We start from the raw sequence: 21,005 nt of genomic DNA on the forward strand, positions 1-21,005 counted from the left end.
TGTATTTATTTCACTTTGTTATATGTAATTGTTTCCTGAGAGTAGCTTTATGTGCTGCATCTTCCGTGCCCAGAATTAGGCGCTTTCAAGCTCAGTTGGATTTTAACTGTTTAAATAAAAGTTGTAGAGATGAAATAAATGTGATTCCACCTCTGGTGTGCTCGTGTGCTTTTTATGCTCTCTTGTTAAACCAGAAGTAGGAAGCTTTGAAAAATGGGATGTGAGCTGTCACTCATGGCGCGTAAAGCTATTCAGAGGCTCATATATGTTTGTTTTATATGGTGGCATGAAATAATGAGAGTGTATGGCATCTATTTGAACTGGCTTTGCTTTATGTTCCATTTGTGCAGTTTGTAGGTTTTCTCTGCAGGATTAAGGCCCAATGCAGAAACGATCATTTATCAAATCACATCGAATGAGGGAATAAACGTAAATTTGCGCGCAATATAGGTCGTTTAACAGCAACACTTTCACCGCAAGTCCACCGCAGGTTTTTCATCTCTCAGTGAGAATTTGAGGGGTGGGGCCTGTAGTGCCCGCTGGCAGTGCTGAGGTTTGGATGCAAATATCACGGCTTTGCAACTACTTGCCTGACTTGGATGCAGTTCGACGCTCCAAAGTGGATTTAAAAAGCGCGACTCGCAGGAGCTTCAGCGCAAACGCGCGTCCCGACTTCAGAAGACGAAATTAAAAAAAAGTCAGTGACTAAAGTCATCGGAATATGTGTTTCTTTATGCATGTAACCTTTTACTGGAGGAATTTACTTTAATCCAATGCACATTGTCTGCCTTGTGCATCCTTTGCACAGCCTGCAAAGAAGCTGCCTCGAAATTGTGACAGATGTGAAAGAAATGAAATCATGTGTCTTTTTAAATGATGACAGAGAAAGGTTGCATGGGGGTATCCTGTAGGAGGAGTTCGTTGTGACCAAACAAGTAACGGATTTTCCCTTATAAAAAAGGAAATTGAGTCCGGACCGCTCAATGAACAGCATTACTCGGGGACCCCGATGTACAGGTGGGTTCATTCTCCTTTCACATTTCACTTTTAGGATTAATTGATTCAAGGTTTTGGTTACATTTACTTTTATTTCTATTTATCTTAATTCAGGATTAAACTTTGTTATAGCAAATCTAGACATTTCTTTATGTAAAAGTTACTTTATTGTACTTTAAAGACTGATTATTTTTATTACGATGATTATTATTATGATTTGTATTATTATTATATGTATGATGTGATGATCCTAATTCATTTTATTTTGCAATCAGTAACATTTAACATTTAATCCATTATGAGAGAACTTTCTCCTGAAGTACAAATTTACCCAATATTTAAACAAATATGCAATAATACTGAGAATTGATTATTATTTTGGGACATCATATTTTGACTGTGGCTGAACTGAACTTTAGAGTGGGATTGAGTTTACAAACTGCCTTTTTTTCTCACTCATTAGGATTGCATTGATATCTGTCCGTACACACCCATGCGCACGCACACACACACACACACACACACACACACACACACACACACACACACACACACACACTGCTCTCCAGGTTCAAAATGACAGACAGGGAGGGATTTAAAAAAGCAACAAGACAGTGTCGTGACAGCGGAGATGCTGGACTGGAGACAGGTGGGGATCTGCATCTGATTTTCCTTCTCCATGAAGAGCAGCACAATGCAAACAGCTGTAATCCAGCATGGTGTGCGAGCCTGCGAGACAAAGCTGAACTGTGCTCAGCTGAGCTGTACAAGATCAATCCCCCGTCTGCTGGAGCTGTGCAGGCTTTAGCCCTACATGAAAAAAACTTGGTAGTTTCACTGGAGTAAGAGCCCGATGATGCTTTTCTCCGCTCTGAGTGTCCACTGCGCTGCACCTTTGACCTCTCAGTGCCTCTTTAAGACACAAAGCAGAGGAAATTATTACCAAAATGGTTCAGGCTCCTGTGGGTGCTGGTGGTGCAGTCAGGTGTTTCTCCAAACTCTGCAGATAACTGAGCTGGACAGGCTATCGATGATCTAAGAAGTCTGATTGAATGGCGTTGAAAGCATGGGTGCGTGCATAAGAATGATGATGACTCTTTATTACAGTGCCCTCGGTCAACACCTCATTTCCCTCATCCATTTGTCCTGTTGCGTCATCCCCTTATGTTTTTCTCTTTCTCTTTTCGCTGTGGGCTAGGCTGGCTAACTCCAGAGATTAAGACTTGGATGTACAAATCAGGGATTTGACAAATCTAAATAAACTGAGCATTAATGGTCACGATGAGTGGGTAAAATCAGCCACAATTTCCTTCGCTCAGTTCACTGCACAGGAGCAGCCAAATTTAGGAAGCAAAATCCGCTCATTTAAAAGCCAGAATTTGCCACTTATTCTGCTGTTGGAGTCCAGATGCAACTTAAAAATACATTTATTTTGAGGTTAGTGTGGGGGCCACATGTTGCAGCAGAAGAGGGAAGTGTTGGCTCCGTCATTCCCACGTGAGGAAAATACATTGTGAGTAATGAACTCACAGTGAAATCTCTGAAGGTTGCGCCTTCTTTAGCCTTTTTTTGCCTTCTGTGTCTCAGAATTGATGCCACTATTGCTGTGTGATTGAGGCATTTTGACATTCATTACACATGTTGATGGTTAAACATGTGCCAAAAAGCCAGTAGGTTCACAAAGTTTATCGACAGGTTGCATTTGTAACTCTGAGCTCAGAGTTGTGGCACCTTCTCGAGTTCAATAAATTCCCAGTGTGGGAGCTCCCTTTCAGGGCTTGAATAATTGATAGATCAAACTTAAGACTTACAAAGGAGGCAATTTAATCTCCTGACTATTTGATGAGCGGGGCTTAGTTTCATTGGCCTCAGCTGAATGTGGCTGATGGTGAGGAAAGGCACTCAGTTAAATGGATGAGGGAGCAGAGACAGAGAACCTTCAAAACATGGTACAGGTGCCACAGTAGCGCCACCGTCACCTGGTGAGACCTTTGAGCTGTGGGATGTTAAAAACACAGATGGGCTCAGCCTACAACAATCAGTTTTCTGAGGAAGCTAACAGCCAGATCCTGTCTCTTATCGCCATGCTGTGTGTGAGCAGATTTGGATGGGCTGAGGTGGGCTTTTGGCAGGTTAGCAGAGTTGTGGGAGTGCTGTGTTATGAAAGAGTCTCTGGCACATGTCTTGAGTTACTCAGTGCTGGAAGGGTTGTGTTCTGAGTGATCCAGAGACTTAGCATGTCCCATTCGCTAGTCATCACTCTCCAGCCAACAGGTGCCGCAGACGACTGGCTGCGCCACTCTTCTGGCTCTTTCCTGTAAATACAACTTGAGCCGAGAGGTGTCAGTGACATTGCGAGTCATTAAGTATTAAGCAGTAAATAAAGTAGAGGGGGAGATAGACTGTAGTGTTTCCCGATTAGGAGGGGATACAAGTGCCCCTGTCCTCTGTTAGGCGTAAATCAGTGTGCTCTGGAATTGTAATGATCAGAAAAGGAGCGTTTGGGATGAAGAAATTGTATTGCTCTGTGCATGTGTGTGTGTGTGTGTGTGTGTGTGTGTGTGTGTGTGTGTGTGTGTGTGTGTGTGTGTGTGTGTGTGTGTGTGTGTTTGTCCTATTTTCTTGACTCATTCAGCACCAGCAGGCTTAGACAGATGCCCCCGTTTACCAGCGGCTCAACTTAACTCTATTTATGTCAAGATATTAAGTAATGTGATATTAATGTTTCACAAGAATAAGACATTTTTGTACTGAAATCAACCTGGATTTGTTTATACCTGTTTGTAACAGTTAAATAAATAAAATAAAACCTAATCATGTTTTTCCACATTTTAAAGATTGCATGTTATTTCTGGCATCAAGCAGGACTCCTGTTCTTGATCCTCAAAATATTTTGGGTCAGTCCAGCTAAAAGGAATATGGTGAAATCTGACATGATTTGGATGCCTTTGATTTATACTTTAACAAAGAATGTAATGTCACCTCCGGGAATGTTTAGATGCACCAAATGGCATTGTCCTTTGTGTGATTCAGAGCCACAACCAACTCAACAGCCAAATATGGTCCTATTTTTCTTTATTGAGCTGCGAGGGAGGGCCTCCCATTGCTCTGATGCTAACATGTTCTGTGTGTCCTCTTCACACCAGAGCTGTAAATACAGGCAGCTTATGACACTATCCGAAAAAGATCTCGGCACCGAATACGACAAAGGCCTTCAGTCTCAGTGTGTGTTGCATTTCTCAGAGAGAGTTGACTTTTCAAAGGAAAAACAGGCCCAGCACATCATAGAAGTTACCACAGCTTGAAATGCCAAGACCCCAAAGTGTTTGTGGTTTTTAGTTTCCTCTTTCTACGACTGATCATTGGTTCTTCAGATTTCTGATGTTAAGGAGTAAAAGGATCATTTTTTTGAATGAAGGCAGTTAAAGGATGCAGTATAGTATAGTATCCTTGTTGCATTGGGTTAGGATTTAATGTCACTTGTCTGAGCATGTACATACACTGCAGCAGTGTGAAATTATTCTATTACTATTGGAAAAACATATTAAAGTAATAGTTCCACATTTTGGTAAACAGGTGAGTTTCTGTCTCGCTGAGAGTCACGAGAAAATTGATACCGCTCTCACATTTGTACAATAAATTTGAAGTTACAGCCAGCAGCTTGTTAGCTTAGCCTAGCATAAAGACTGGAAACGAGGAAACAGCTAGCGTGGCTCTGTCCAAAGATGCATTTGCTTACCAGCATCTCTAAAGCTACTTCTGTGCAAAACCAGAAAAGTTGTAGTTTTACTATTTCTTGGCCAGATGTAGTGACTTCTGGAGCCTTCCTGTAGCCATTAGGATGCTGGGCATCACCTCTGTTTCCAGCCTATATGCTAAGCTAAGCTAGCAGGCTGTAGCTTCATGTATCTCAGGCATGACAGAGATGTTGCTTTTAACTCTGAATAAGAAAGCAAATAAGCAAATCCCCCAGAATGTTGAAATAGTCTCTATCTCTGCCTGTTCTCCTAAACATTTCCCCATCTTTTTGTGTTTTTGCCTTCTTTTCTGTTTTAGGTTGCTGTGTTGTCACATATAGTCAAGAACCTGCATCCACCTTTTTTCAATCTGCAAGCCCATATTTTAGTGCCTCCTCAGAGCATCTTTAATGAGACCCATGCTTGTGAACACAGGCACTCACTGACAGCAAACCCTCCTCAAACAGCGGGTTCCCTGCTTCCCTGCCAGCCCACCCCAAGCTTCATGGGTTGAACCACCAGAAGTTCGGCAATCTCCTCTCCATTCTCTCCTCCTCTTCATCCTCCACACAACCCCTCAGTCCCCCTCCATCCTACAGCCCCGCTCTGTCTACTTCCTTTGCCAGTACTACCACCAGCGTGATGGCTTGTTGTGCCTCGGGCTTGTTTGGACTTGCAACCGCAGCATCACCCTCCACTACACAGACTTGCGGACGCTGCAGCCACTAGAGAGAAAGAGACAGAGAGACAGGAGGGGGAAAGGGAGACACAGACAGAGAAAGAGAGCCGTGCCACAGGAGAGAGGAGGGATCATCCGTCCCAGCGGCAGAGGGATTCACCTGTCCCACAGAGGAAGGGCCCCCCCCACCTGATCCATCTGGTCGCAGGGGGGGACCCTGCGTGGCCGGGAAGGCAACAGGGACTATGCAGCTGGGACTGGTGGCGCTGGCAATGATCTTCCTCAGCTCCATGGGTCACAGCGATGCTCTCAAGCTGTCCAAGGCGAGAAGGCAGAGACGGGGTGAGTTTCTCAGCTTGTTTTTATCTCTTCTCTTTTTTTTTTCACCCTCTTCAACACTGCTGCCTTTCGTTTCTGTGGTCTGAGTCACAGTGGTGGACGTCTTATAAACATTTAACAAGAAAAATAAAGATAACATTTTGTTTATTTTCTCATCATTCTTATTTGTTTTTTCGAGGCGGGTTATGTTAGGTTCAGTGTTTCCCCTGACTGGCTCTTCTTTCTTCCTCCTTTAGAGATTATGCCTCTCTCAGTTTATGTAAAACCTTTATGGGTATTAGGGCTGTTTATAAAAGGGGTTTTGATGGATTCACCCCCAAAGCCATCACTCTTTTGTGTCTGGCTCTGTGGGTACATAATGGAATGAGTACCTGACAGTTCTAAGCTCTCAATTGGACCGTGCTGCTGGTGTTGTTGTAAGCATTTTTCTGACCTCACGCAACCACAAAGATGGTCTCAGGCCGACATGCAGTATATCTCTGGCCTCAGAGCCTCAGCGCTGGTGTTACCGTCAGCTTTCGAATAATTCTTCCTTTACACACAAGGAGCTTTCAGCCAATGCCAGCCTCAACCCGAGCCTCTGTGAACCAAAATTCATATAATACCATGACTGGCCACAGTAACAGATGTGGTGTTATTGAGATCACAAACTGGAGGAGAAGGACTGTTAGTGACTGTTGTTCATGGTATAAAACATAAGAGTATTTTTACTGTATATACACTCACATGTACATGCACAATGACCTTAAATGCGGTCGCAGTTGCTCATGTGCCATTGTAATGAGGACAAAAGGATTTAGGTCACTCACCATATACATGAGCTCCCTCTGCTGCATCCCGGTCAGTTGAGGCATTCGCCCTCCAGATATGGAAGAGGTCTGCAGTTTACACCTCTGATTTACAGCCTTTCCATCTTTCATGTCATCACATTCAGTGTTTTCTTAAACCATGCTTCCTGGAACGCACATAGCTAACGTCAGAGGGACTTGGTGTCTTCGCTGTCGGCATCCCTCTTTGACCGAATTCACAGGGATCGAAATGAAACCATCAGAGAGGAGAGAAGCTCACATCATGCTTCCGACAGCACAGACTCTCTCTTTTTCAGTGCACCACACGTCATAAACATAACCACATTCTCACATCCTCCAATCTGCCATGGTTACTCCCCGGGGCCATTATTACTTTTTTTCATTGTTAGTGATAGTGGGCAATAAGACCTGGCTGTAATTGCTGCATTTGTGGTAACCGAGACTCACACATGGAGTAATTTGTCCGTGGGAGAACCCTTTTAACGCTTTTACCAGTCCAACTTATCTCTGCGAGGTGGGACGGCTGATGGATTGCTGAGTGAGAGTATGTATATTTAGAGCTGACGCAGTACAGGACTGTAAATCAGCGCCGATGGCTGCGTAGAAAAAGGATGTGTACTTTGACACATGCTTCCTAGAAATGATTTAGATTACTGGTTGTGTGCGTTTTCCTTTTTGGGAGATGAGGGAGCTGGATTAATGTCTGACTCTGGGATTACAAGAAAGTGAAGAATAGCCTAAGTGCATTTGCTGTTTGGTACCACTATAGAAACCAGTGCCGTATTAGATTCTCAGCCATGTCCGTCACTATTGCAGTTCTCTGATGCCCAGATCATGTCTGACTGACCCCAGTGGAGGCCCTGCGTGATGAAGCTTGACTGATTTTGACTGGCTCTTGGTTGGCTGTCAGCCCCAATTATCTGCGTTTCTCCAAATGAAAATCTGTTAAGTATCTCCGGCGAGCAGTTTGAAGTAAACAGTGAGCAAGTGTTCAAACAAAGATGTTTGGCCCGACCCCCAGTAAGATTAAGCTGCAAGCATTAACCCCTCCTTGTTGAAGTGATAAAGCGCTGGCAGGTTTATGGTTGGATCTGCGGCAGTGCCAGCAAAATATTAAAGCTCCCTGATGTTGTAGGCAGAATGTTGATCAGTGGCCTTTTTATTTCCTCTTCAAAATTCATATTTCTCTGAAAACAATTTATCTTTTTATGTGATGCTACACCTTGCTGTTATGTTGCCTACCTCAAGCTGACTGCTCCTTTCTCTCTCTTTATGTTTCCACAGTTAGCACTGAGGGGCCACCATCTTGCCCCAAAGGCTGTGACCGATGCTCTGAGTATAACGGCTGCATCAAATGTAAGCCCAAGCTCTTCATCTTCCTGGAGCGCAATGACATCCGTCAGATAGGCGTGTGTCTCGCCTCCTGCCCCATGGGATACTTTGGCATGAGGAACCCAGAAGGCAACAACAGATGCACCCGTGAGTTTAAGACTCAGCGGGCACGTTAGATTTGTACATACACATCTGGAATCTTCCAAATACACGCAGGCTCAAGCTAACTCGCTGGCAAACATCACACAGCTGATGTCAAATCAAGCCTGCAGAAGTGTAAACGATCTGTTTATCTTTGGCTCATCATCTCTTGTTTATGTACAATATGGGGATATTTGGAGGAGCAAAGGGATATCCTCCTAGTTCCTTTGTCTTGTTTATCTGTATATTTCCACTTTGCTACACCAGGTTGTGTGCTGAACAAAGACCAGACATAAAATGGAGATCCTACCTGAATCAGTATCGCCTGTTTGCCACACCCTTAATCCTCCTGTCATTTCATGCTGCTTTTTTAATCTGTGCGGCTATTTTGCGTGTTTGCGAGTGAATAAAATGCACCCCCTTATTATTGAATGCACACTAGCAAGACGCAAGTGTTCAGTAATAAGTAAACAGAAGCGACCACTTGATGAAATCCTCCTGTTGTTTCTCCTCATGTCTGTGGGAAAAGGACACACGAAGAGTATTTGCTGAACCGGAGGAAAGTCAGTAGAAGTTTTAATTGAACTGGTCTTCATTACAGTTATTGGCAGCTTTGGCTCATTTGGAAGCTGGGTGAAAGGGTGACCACACTCATGGGACTTACCAAGCTCGCTCGGTTTGTTCTGGTGGCACCGCTCCAGTCCTTTTAGCCGAGGAGTGCCAGCACCTCTGCCTGTTGTCTGTTTCCCCTTACGTGTGGGCAGAAAACAGGATTGGAGCAAAATCCCAACAAAAACATTTCTAATGCATTGTTGTTTGTCTGTTTTTGTGAGAGCATGTCTGTGTTTTTTATTTGGCCCTCATGTGCCGGGTTCATGCCAGGCCACAATCCATGTTTGTTATACTTTCACTTTTACACATTTTTTCTACTCTGATACACCCTTACTAACTGCACCATGCAGTCTGTATATATATAATCCCTGAAGTAACTACCTAAAAGGTTTATTTGAATGAGAGCGGGGTCTTTGTGCAGTAAAACATGCATTACCTCGATAATTAACTCAAATTATTACGTCAAGTTTGATGACATTCACTGATGCTTCATGTTGGTTATAGGCATATAGTAGATGCTTGGGGGGGGGGGGGGGGGCAGCTACATTGCCCACAGCTTGTATTGATTTTCTGCTTAGAAAAATGTAGACTATTCTACTCTTTGTTTTTCTTCACATCACCTAATATCTGTCAGATGTGCTACATAATGTTTTGTCTCACGTTTACATAACCCCATCAGATAAAGCTCTGGTTATGGTGATGCAATCTTTTCAGCTTTTGATATTTCGGATTTCAAAAAAACAGGAGCTGTAATTTGGTGCTCCAGCTGTCACACTGTAATGTAATGTACTGGATTTAGATAGGTAGACAGCATAATCTGTATTGAATTCTGAATTAACATTGCAGATTACATTGGGATATTACCTTATTTTCCTTTCAAGACTCGTTGCATCAGTGCAAATGACACAATTGATGACACAAAACATTTTTTACGCCTTTCATCAAAATATTGGACCGTTTTCAACAAACCGAAGCCCCATGTGTTGCAGTATTCATTCACCATCCTAGTTTGTTGCAGAGAGGGCTGAATTTCCTCCGCAAATTCTTTTTGGAGGCCCTCAGTGGCTAACCTGGGTTATTATCCAATCATCTGACTTTATACATGTCATCCCAGAATGTCTTGTTAGCTACATTTGTCTTACATTATAGGGCTACAAACGTCAGTACTGTCAAATTTAGCTGTCAGAGGCTTAAAAATAGTAATTGGGAGCAGGAGGCAAGAACATTAAGATCCCAGTGAGGATTCAGTGTTAGACCATTTCTGACCTTGGCATGGGACCAGCTGCAGAGTAGACGTTCTTAAGTTTCGCGTGAATACGGCGAATCTAGATCTGAATACATTCCCTTTACTGAAATATTGACAGAACAGAATTTACATATTCTCCGCTGTTTATTGATGAGAATAAGGAAGTGCCTTTCAAGATGAAACCCAAGTGTTTTGGAGTTGTTTAAGATGTTTTTTTTTTTTTTTAAATATTCTCCTATGTTAGTAATTATCCAAAATTCAAGAAGTTGTTTGTTTGACTGGGAAGTTAAAGATTTTAATGAGTCTGAGGTGTGGAGAAACCCACTCTTGAGAAACCCACTGAAGGGATACAGTCCAGGCTGTACTCACTGACACCCGCTTTCCAAAAAAACAAGGCCTGTGGTGCATGTGTTTTTAAGAGAAGAGTGTTGCTCCCCCTAAATAGACCCTGTGTTGTTTAATCACTAATAAATCTCTCAGAGGAAATAAAATTCCTCTTGTCCTCTCTCTCTGGAGAACCATTAGCTCTTTTCAGCCAAATGCAACGAGTAAAAATGAACACACACAATCACCAGACTCACTGTGACTTGATTTGATCCTCTCATTTGATCCTCTCTTTTTGTCTCCCCTGTGTCTTTCAGAATGTAAAATAGACAATTGTGAAGCGTGTTTCAATCGCAATTTTTGCACAAAATGTAAGGAGGGCTTGTATTCACACAGTGGGCGATGTTATGTCAGCTGCCCTCCAGACCAGCGCACCGTCAATGAGACCATGGAGTGTGTCGGTGAGTGACCTTTAACCTTAGCAATCTTCAGCCGCAGCATCTCTGAAAGCTCTTGTAATGTACCAGACAGTGTTATGTAAGTGCTGTCCGCTTACTGAAGCTGCTCCAAGGTGTGAGCCACATGTTGACCTTTATTATCACTTAATTTGAGCAGCCAATTATGTTCAATTGCCTGGTCTGGAAAAAGGGAAATGAACTCTTGAGAAAAATCACAAGATCTCTCAATCTTACCTTCCTGTTCTTTTTCTTTTCTTTTCTTCTTTTTTGCTATTGAGAATAATTCTGTCGTAAGTTAGAAACGACAGCATTAACAGCGAAGCCCATCTCGGCTCCAGTGTTGGAAAGAGCTGGAGCCTCAAACTGACTTCTTGGCGTCAGTTGTTGTTGTTCTAACTTGACCCTGCTGGTCCACTGAGACTAGACTAACGTGACCCTAAAAACTTGTGTCTGTCGTGAGTGCAGCATACTTAATAGCCACAAGCTTTGGCACATTTTCAGGTTCATAGAAACCTTCTCCATCTGTCCCTCTCTAGTCAAAAAACAAAATAGATGAAATTGCTTTCAGATTTGGAAATTACTTAACTCATTATTCTGAGCTAAAACTGCTGGGTTGTAAAAAACAGACAGGAAGGCTGCAAAGCAAATGTGAGATGTTCGAGCTGTGGATCATTATTCACTCACTACCTCAGCCTCTGTCGCATTTTTTTCACCCAGGTCAGCGTACTGCGGAGTGCGAACTGGGCGAGTGGAGCCAGTGGGGTTCCTGCATGAAGAAGAACAAAACATGTGGATTTAAGAAAGGCTCCCAGTCCCGGGTTCGCGTGCCTCTTCTACAGGTCCACAGCCCAGACACCTCCCCGGCCTTTGTACCCTCACAGGCCTGCGCTCCACAGACAGAGAGAAGGAAGTGCATCGTGGCCAAGACGCCCTGTGTGAGAGGTAAACATAAATACACTGGAAATGCATACATTGAGGAGGCTCACGTAGAGCCTTCTCATAAAAAGTACAGTGAACAACAGTTCTAATGAGATGACGGTGCTGGGATTACAGATGAACATGCAATAAAATCCATGTGCTTCATGAAATGCCTCCACCAGTTAATACGATGACTGATGGAACCGTTACTCAACATCCGAAGGCCTGTATTCCCGCCAGTGTGTCTGTGACCCACAGCGTGTTGATTGGGTTTGGTTTGGCTGAGCTCGCAGAAGGATACAGAATCTCTTGACTTCTCAGCATGTAAACAATAAACTCCATCCACGAGCCAAGCAGATGAAGGGCGGGCATTACGCACTGCGAAGCTGGACGAGGATCAGAGCTAGAAGGGGCTATTTGTTCTGAAGACCATTGAAGCGTGAGGTTTACACGTCCGTGACATGTTTGCTTGGGCTCTTATCATCCACACAGCAGCTCTCCAGCAGGTTAACAGTCATTCTCACCAGTCAATGACCATTATCAACTTTCGTAACAGCTTATCAGTTGTTTTTGGCCTCAATTGCAGCTAAAGGCTTAGAAATGACGAGTCTTGCCTATTGGTCTAGAGTTTATTGGATGAAAAGCGCAGCAAAAACACCACCGGTTATCTGCTTTCAAACATCTTGTTCCTAGTAGGGAGGCAAAGAAATCAAATATTTAGTGGTGGTGGTGGAATAATAAACCTCATGAAGCACAGATATACGAGAGAGCTATTGTTAAACTGGTAATTTGAGCTACAGCATTTGTTCTCTTAAACTGCAAAGAAATTATTGCTAATGAAGAGTGTTTACCAAATTTCTTGCTCTCTAAATGTCACCATATACTACTCTGTTTTGCATAATGTGCCCATTTGAACCAAAGATGGAAACTTATACTTATTTACAAGGACTCTGAGAACTGTAAATGAGCAGTATTTAAAGCCTTTATTGGACAGTGGCACGCTTCGGGGATTTCAGGGAGCGGCAACATTGCGTAACAATATTTGCACGGTGCTGGCATCTGTACAGATGTTGCGACATGTAACAGATGATATGCCTGATATATGTGAATAAACATGGAGGAGGCTCACGTATTCAAGCACCATCCTCTACTCTGGAACCGTTCCTTTAGGGCTACGAGTCCAAAGACCAGAACACGATCTGACGTTGTCCCATGTAGATCTGTGGTCGTGTCTAGAGGGAAGGAGGCCAGCGTAGCTTGTAATTGCTCAGTGAGGAGTGGGCGCATCGTTCGACAGGCTGTGACAGCATAATTTGAGAAATGAGAAGCAAATTTACTCTGTCTGACGCCTGCGTCCTGGAAAGAATTCCAGCCTTGGGTTTCCGACAAATAATTAGCAGTGAAATATTATAAACTGCGCTGCAAAAACTGCAATGTAGACTGCCAAATTTCTAAACTTGGATCAAAGGTGGGTCGGATCAGAAAGGTACGGATGACATGTGAGGTATCAGCTGACGAGTGTTGAGTCATAGAGGCTTTGTGGATTGTGAAATGGCCGACGTTGTTGATGTTATGGGGATTTTTTGTCCACTTTTTTCCTCCATTTTCTTCTGTATGAAAATAAGACACATACTGCACAACCGCCAAAATGCACAGGAATGAATTTTCCTCTGTGAGGTAATGCACGGGTGATGGAAGCATGACTCTGGTGAAGCAGTTCATGCGGGTAAACTCGCTCTGTGCAAAAAGAGCGCAGCTGTCGATTCATCTGTGGGAGTTGGCTGGCAGACTGGCTATATAAAACACAGGGGGCAGACCTTGTATAACATTAGTGATTTAGTGGTCTGCAGATCTCACGCTTTGTGTTGATTTGGCTGCAAATTTTTTCCCCTTTTCCTGAAGCTCCACTAAAGAGTCTCACGCGAAAACAGAATTTTCTGGATGTGTTATTGCATTTGTCAGGCAAAATTGTTTAGCTTGGATGGAGAGGAGGTACAATCAGGGCTGTCATAAACTGATGGAGTCCCCCTCTCTTGGCTCCATTAGTGATTTGTTAGAGAAGTAATTAAGTCCTTACACAGTAAGCACATCAGCTCAGTTGCTGCAGAGTGTGCGTGAGGACCCTTCACTTCACTCAGGCTCCGCTCTCATTCATTGTGCCTCATTCTAATAAATTGAAACTATTACTGCTCATTATTAAGTGCTTGTTTGAATGGCGGTCATAAAAGCTCCGAAATATGTTTATTAATTCAAGGCAACGCATAAATAATGAACACGCTGGACACAAAATCATCTTATATGATTTGAGCCAACTCACCAAATGATGTCAGCCGTAATGTTTTCATGATTTTGGCACTAATGGCTCTTGAAAAAATGAGTTAGTCCTTTTTGTGTACTACTGTGTGGGACTGAGCCTCTTAGTTTTCAGTTGGGGATAAAGCTATTGTGACTCTGCATGGGTCTGTGGTGGATAAATATTTTTGTGCTAAATCTGTTCACATTCACCTACATCGAATCTACTTTGTCACCGTATAATGATTTTCACTGGCTGGTGTGTAAACATGTTTCTGGTGAAATTTGAGAAATATTCTACCTTTGGACTTTTATGTGTTTTTTTTTTACTTTGCACTTAAACCAAAGAATCAAAACTGTTTGTATGACAAGTTTAAAAATCCTGTTAGGGACATAAACACAGACCTACAGCTATTACTGCACTGCAGTAGACAAACATGGTGGCGCCATAAGCCCTGCTCTTGTCAACTGTGCAGCGAACACTGTCCAGCCCTTGGCATGTGTTCAGTCAGTTTCCAGGATGTGCAGAGACTCTCAACGCACAAGTTCATAACAAACATCCTCCACCGTAACTGCAGTCCTTCGGATATACAAAACCGAATACTTTTGAGTGCTGCCTAAACTGCAGCTGTCTGACACTAGGCACAGTGTCCATTTCCACTTTGCGACAGCTCTTCCCGTCTTTGTGGGCCATTATTTCGCCCTTGACAGTGTTTAACTCATTTTGTCAGAAGTGATTTTAAAAGTGATTTATGTGACAGAAAATTGTGTCACTTGACTGTCCCGAGTGCTCTTACAGTCTGTGCATGTGCTGCATTTTTATATCAGCCGCACTGCTAATCTCTTTCCTCTCCTCAATGGCTGGACATTAACCACACTGTGATGGATGTTTGTATTTAGAGAGCAATTATGCTCTTAAATGTGTGACAGGTGTGAATCCTAATGCAAGAGTGCCAGCAGAGGGGCGATAGAGGGAGTATGTCTGTGTTCAGTGGGACAAGGAAGTGAGTGGCTGCTGAAATAGTAATTGAGTCTACAGTCCTGCTAGCGGCCCTGTGAGGCTGTACTTAACGGTGCTTTGGCTAATCAGGATGTTAACATGCTCATTGTGACAATGCTAAAATGCTGATGTTTAGCAGTTACTAAATGTTAACAATTAGCACTAAGCATAAAGCACAGATGTCATCAGTGTTTTGAGTATTTGGTTATAAAACAAAGTAAGTGGCACTACAGCAAAGGCTGAGGGATCAGCAAAGTTATAATTCATCCTCAGGGGAACACGAATATATGGACCAAATTTCATGGTAATTCAATAGATATCAAATTGTAAGAGGGTGAACCTCATGGTGTCACTGCAGGAAGACTCCGAGGATCACCAGATTGATTCAGATTCAGTCTCTGGAGACCAAGAACATCTGTGCAAAAACAGTTGTTGACATGTCTCAGTCCAGACCAAAGCAGCAGGCCGACTGACTAACGTGCCTGAAAGAAATTGGCTAACAAATGTTTACATGTATTATTTTATCCTATTTGGTTTGATTATTATTTGTCAACCACTTGTGGCACACTGGTCGCTGCTGTATATATCCTGCCAGGATGCCTAAACATATCATTTTAATTGTGGACTGGATGTGGATGGTTTACACTTGTTTTGCCTGCATTAAAAACCGCATGACCACAACCACAAGTCCTGATCCAACACACGTCCCTTATCATCCGCTGTCATCCCTCAGGAATCCATCTTTTTCATTTTGTGCAGCCAAGCGGAGGAACTTCTACGTACAACATCCAGTGAAGACGGATATCTCACAAGAGTTGATTTGATAAATGGTCTCAACTATTAATGATATTTCCTATGCATTCTCATTTCAGAGAGGAAGAGTAAGGGAGACCGGCAAGATGATACAAACAGGAGAGAGAGGGAGAATGCGGGCGGGCGAGGAGGAGGAGGAGGAGGGGGAGGTGGAGGAGGAGGAGGAGGAGGAGGAGGGGGAGGAGGAGGAGGCGGAGGAGGCGGAGGAGGAGGGGGAGGTGGAGGAGGAGGAGGGAAGAGGAGAAAAGGCCAGAGCAGGACCACCACTGTTCCCAGCATCACAACCAGCTCTGTCTCCTAAAGTCCATCGCCTGCTGGATGGGGCTGAGAGAAAACCAGAGACAATGCCTCACCCAGCAGCACCACCCATAGACAACGATCAAAGTGATGAAGGAACGGATTAATGCTGCTATGCATTGTAGACGATGCAAAGAGAACTGGAGGACTGCTGCAACTCAAAAGGCTTCTCTGAGCTTTTCCAATAGACGAACATATCTGGAAGACACTGGTGTCTCGGTGATCCTTAATGAAAGCCTTGCTGATTTTCATTCCACTGTGAGCGATCACTGCTGGACTGCAAAGCCACGCTGAAGAACGCGGTTCGACACGGTTCGTGCCGCGAGCTGACTTATGTCACTTCTTGAACTAAGAACAGATCCCCGTGTTTCGACTGCAGCCTTCGAGCTGGAAGTCTGATAATGAATGAAGGGTCCCTTCAGTCTCCTCTGGTCTATGATGTATTTTGTTCCAGTCCAATTCTAATCACAATCTGTTCTTCATTTGTTTTCATGTTTGTGAGAGGTGGCAGATGGATTTTCTCAACAGCCGCTGTACGTGATGTAAAGACAATGAATAGTATTAAGTCTTTGTACCTTTATTTCCTGTTGTGAGATGAAACAAAATGAAAGGCACTGGAAATCATTTGTGGTTGCTGAGGACAGAAGGTCTCTGATATATTATTTTGAGGAGGGGAATCTATTACAAAGCAAGCCTAAGAGAAGAGATAGAGGAGGATTACTGGGAGCTCAGCTCATATCTTTCTCTGATGACTTGACACAAAAACTTTTGCCATTTGATAGCTTAGTTGTTTGTTTTGAATTAAATGTTGGTGTTCGTATCAGAAAATAACTCCGCACAGAAAACGAGGAATAAAAACATGAGTATTTGCATGTGTACGAGGTTGCATGTGCGTGCCTTTGTGCATGCTAAAGTGTGTGTGCGTGTGTGTGTGTGTGTGTGTGTATGTGTGTGTGTGTGTGTGTGTGTGTGTGTGTGTGTGTGTGTGTGTGCGTGTGCGTGCGCGCGTGCGTGCGTGCATTTGCCTCGACCTAAAGTCTGGGTATTTGTGTACTTTGTGTACATTTCTGCACGGAATCAAGTTGTTTGGCGGCGGAACTTAGATGTTTGTACATGTGTGTTTACGTTTGCACATATGTGTTAATATTGGTCTCATAGATTGAAGGAATAGAGTCTGGAAAACTAGAGGAAGGAAATGTAAATGCACAGTGATATATCGAATATGCAGTAACTACAAGCCACTGATTATTATATAAGCCATCAAATCATCAGCTGCTCAGTAATCAAGTCTGTTTGCAACAGGGTCTGAAGATTTTGCACAACTATAATGTTTCCTACTGCTCCAGTTTCAGAACAAACATAGCATTTTACACATTTGTACTCCAAAAGCTGGCTTCATGACATTGCAGATAAGGAGAATCTTTTCCATGGGTCTGTTTGCTTTACACAAGATATTAGTTTCAGGAGAAGTTACACGCTACATTATTCATTCATACTATGGATTGTGATGCTGAATATGTCACACTGTGTTTATCATCAAACATAAGAAGTATTAGTATCATCATGTATAGCCTATTCTGTGAAAGCCTAAATAAAGTTCAGATGAAGCTGATGAAACTTCAGTCATACACTGACTTGACAACTGATCCAACGTTTATTTATCCAGAATTATCTCATGGTATTCACAGTTTATACAAGTGCGGCACTGTATGTCTCCACATATGACACATTTTACACATCAGGACAAATTCTCATGTTTAACTTGGGCTTTATTTTCATATTTATGGCCATTATTTCTAGCCGTTATCATAACATTGCACTAACTTAATAGCTGAGATCTGGAAAATCAGGAAAGAAACACAAGGAGTTACACAATCATGCAGTTTTTAAACAAAGCTCGAGGTTAGCCAGACTGTTAGTTAGCTAGTTAGCTAGCTTATTGTGGAATCCACCACATAGCATGTAAAACAATACAAGGATGAGAGCAGACGCAGCATCAACAAACAGCATGATTTCAAACACATAAATACCTTGAAAATTGAAATGAAGTGGGAGAAAAAGAACAATAAAAGTAAAGCTTGGAGAAGGAGGGATTGTCTCTAACATTTTAGGGGCACTCACTTGTGGTTTTACCTCCAAGTAAAGCGGTTTAGATAGTCTGGATAAACTTGTTTTTCGGCCTTGTTTTCCGATTGTCTGACCGCTCGTGTTTTTGCCAGATTTCATCGCAGCAATGCCGCCATGTTCTCAGATGACAGCAATTACTTCACCAACAGTGCAATTACATAACCAATAGAATAATGGCCAAAACTATGATATAAGACCCAAGTTGCAATGAGCAGGAATTTTACTTTATGGGCTTTTTTTAATCATCAATCTGCTATCGATGAAGCAGTAACAGTAAACATTTGCTCAAATAACAGGCTAAGCGTGACAAGGGAGGTCAGTCTTGATCAATCTGGATTATTTTGACAATTTTTTTGATCTGCTGGCAGTACGACGCTACCTATCTAGAGCCCTTAGTAGTTATGGTATGGCCTTTCTCAGGCAACAGGAGGCCATCTTGGGAGGTGGAAGAGCTTAGATGGTGTGATGGTCCCGATCACAGGCCAAATGCTGGCGCCTGGGCAGGAGTCGTAAAAGCAGAGACAGAAATAAAAACTAATGGTGTGTCATAGCCAGAAGGGAGGGGGTATACCATGCCTTGGCTCCACAACAAAACAGCCGTTTCTCATTACCGAAAGGGAGGGCAGGGGGAATGGTAGCGTATGCACCGTAAAATACACATTCATCGCTCTTCCTGACCATAAATTCTTACGCTGGCTCCATTGGACGGCGCTCTCCCTCACCTCCCACTCTCTCTTTTTCGCTCTCTTGTTCCCAACTCCCATGTTTTCCAAGAGAAATGAATGGTAAATCTTTGGAGTATATGGGTGCCCCTGATTTGCCAAGATCCATAGCACTGAATGATTTCATTACTTTAGTTTGAGCCAGACCCCAGGGAGTGGATCACGTCAATAGAGCACATCAAGTCCATGTCTGCTTGACTTAAGCACACAATCTCTGATCCCAATGTAAACAAAAGGGTATCACCACTGCACCAAAACTCCAAATCAGAGCCTGGCATCGCTCTCAAATTGACTGGCAGGTCGTACGTAGACAGAGGCTACAAGTAAATCTAACTGATGAATGCTTTCTAACGCTGTTTATGCTTCGTGAGACAAAATGTGGGACAGTGAGTGAAAGATGCAGCTGAAAGCATTAGTTATGTTAACTGAACCTTTGAGTTGGGTTTATTTTGCCTTCTACCAAAAGAGAACAACGTCCAGGAATGAAGGAATTGCTGCATAGAGAAGGGATGCGTCACAAAAAGACTTGCAAACACATAAATAAATAAAAGGCACTCCCTCTTCTGTGCTGCCAGCAGAGCAGCACCATTATCCCATTTTGTCACACAAACTGTTCCCAAGGTCAAGAGTGAACCCTCATGCTCTTGTATAGTTTGTTTATACCAGTAAGGCTTTTAAACAGTAAACACGGAGAAAAAGTGTTTTATATTTTCAATAATCACTTTAAAAAAAACTCACTAAATGTTGGTTTTGCTCAGCTTGACAAGTTCAGCCGCAACATAATTTTCCAGAAATGACATACCAGTACTTCAGAATAATCCACAGCCCTCACTCTAAAGTTTTTATAAGGAGCTATTTCCTTTTACATGTATCAAATACTGGAAAGTGCTCACAGCGAGGTCTGTGAATCAACTGCTTTCATTCACAACACAGCCGTACGGGCATTTTCCCGGAGATGTTACCAGGCGCTGAGGCGGGAGATTGGCTGTTCAGATCCCTCAGCTCCCTTTCACACCTGACCCCATGCAGGAAATGTTCTAGAACATTTCAGGGATAAACTGCATGTGTGAAAGGATGTGTTGAAGTTCAGACAGTCAAATGTCAGTCAATGCTGTGAGGACCACGAATAATAATTCCATTCACCTCCAGCGATCTGCACTGGGACGCTAGTGGATTTGCCAAAATCTCTGTAAACACAGACACAAGATGTAAATGGAAAACAAATATTTATGGCTGATCTGACCCTCAAAACTCTTGCTCTGCTCTCTGTTCATTATTTCGGTGATGTCTTACTCTGTCTTACTGTAGATAGTTACAACATTTCCTCCGGAATGCTTTTCAGTCCCATTTTAATGCACAACATCGGTGACGTAATTCTTGCATAAATCCCCCGAAGATGTTCTGTCATCGGCCGGGCGGATTGAAGATCTGGGGTGCATGAGGCCACTAGACTCTCCGACCGAGTCTGCGGTGAGTGCCAGCAGCCTCTAGTGGACTCTTCCCTCCCAGCTTCCAGCTCTTTAAAGATTAGCCTTTGGAGATGTCTTGTCAGCAATCCTACTGATCCATGATAATTTCCATCTCTAAAGCTTCACAACCGTCCTCTCTTTATGGCTCAAGATCTGAGAGGCTGAATCTGGACATCTACAAAGAGAAAATGTCCTCTTCGATTCGAAAATATTCCAAAAATTGTACATCAACCCTGACAGCCTGGCATGTTTGATCAGCAACAGATATCTATAAAAGGAGGGCTGCTAAATCAAAATAACAGAACTATTTCATGTATTGAGGAAGCCAGCACTCTTTGTGAGGAGGACAAATCTCCATCTGATTATGGTTAAAAGACATAAGTCACTTGAGATGGAAATCATAACTGTGGCATGAGGGTGGTGTAGTGAGTGCAAATTTGCCAAACGTGGGTTCAACGTTTGCTCTTCATGCCAGATGTTCAACTGTCCTTGAGAGATTCATTGACTTTCCACAGTATCATCTGTTGTGTCTGTAGCTGACTCTGTGCTTGACGCCCTGCAGAAAGAAGGGAGGAACGGCAGGATTTCCCAGGGAGAAACAATGACGTATCAAGTCATTCTTTTTAGAATAAGCGAGTGGAAAACCCAGGGCATGCATGGGACAAGCAGCACTCTTAATGAGGTTTAGTTGTTA

At 43.1% G+C, this 21,005-nt stretch overlaps 1 protein-coding gene across 1 annotated transcript; it reads left to right on the top strand.

The window, feature by feature from the left end:
* Nucleotides 1-728: 728 nt before the first annotated feature.
* Nucleotides 729-16,939, top strand: rspo1 (R-spondin 1). The gene is made up of 6 exons (XM_070966463.1): nt 729-1,017; nt 5,053-5,754; nt 7,845-8,039; nt 10,533-10,676; nt 11,391-11,615; nt 15,756-16,939. Exons 2-6 carry the CDS (start codon nt 5,658-5,660, stop codon nt 15,995-15,997), a joined length of 903 nt encoding a protein of 300 aa, XP_070822564.1. The 5' UTR covers nt 729-1,017; nt 5,053-5,657; the 3' UTR covers nt 15,998-16,939.
* The last annotated feature ends 4,066 nt before the right edge of the window (nt 16,940-21,005 follow it).

Source organism: Chaetodon trifascialis, chromosome 7 (assembly GCF_039877785.1).
Source record: "Chaetodon trifascialis isolate fChaTrf1 chromosome 7, fChaTrf1.hap1, whole genome shotgun sequence".
Classification (NCBI taxonomy): domain Eukaryota; kingdom Metazoa; phylum Chordata; class Actinopteri; order Chaetodontiformes; family Chaetodontidae; genus Chaetodon; species Chaetodon trifascialis.

Coding starts and splice junctions, on each gene's coding strand:
- rspo1 (XM_070966463.1), top strand. CDS start 5,658: ATGCAGCTGGGACTGGTGGCGCTGGCAATGATCTTCCTCAGCTCCATG. Junction 5,755..7,844: donor GGCGAGAAGGCAGAGACGGG/GTGAGTTTCTCA, acceptor ATGTTTCCACAG/TTAGCACTGAGGGGCCACCA. Junction 8,040..10,532: donor AGGCAACAACAGATGCACCC/GTGAGTTTAAGA, acceptor TGTGTCTTTCAG/AATGTAAAATAGACAATTGT.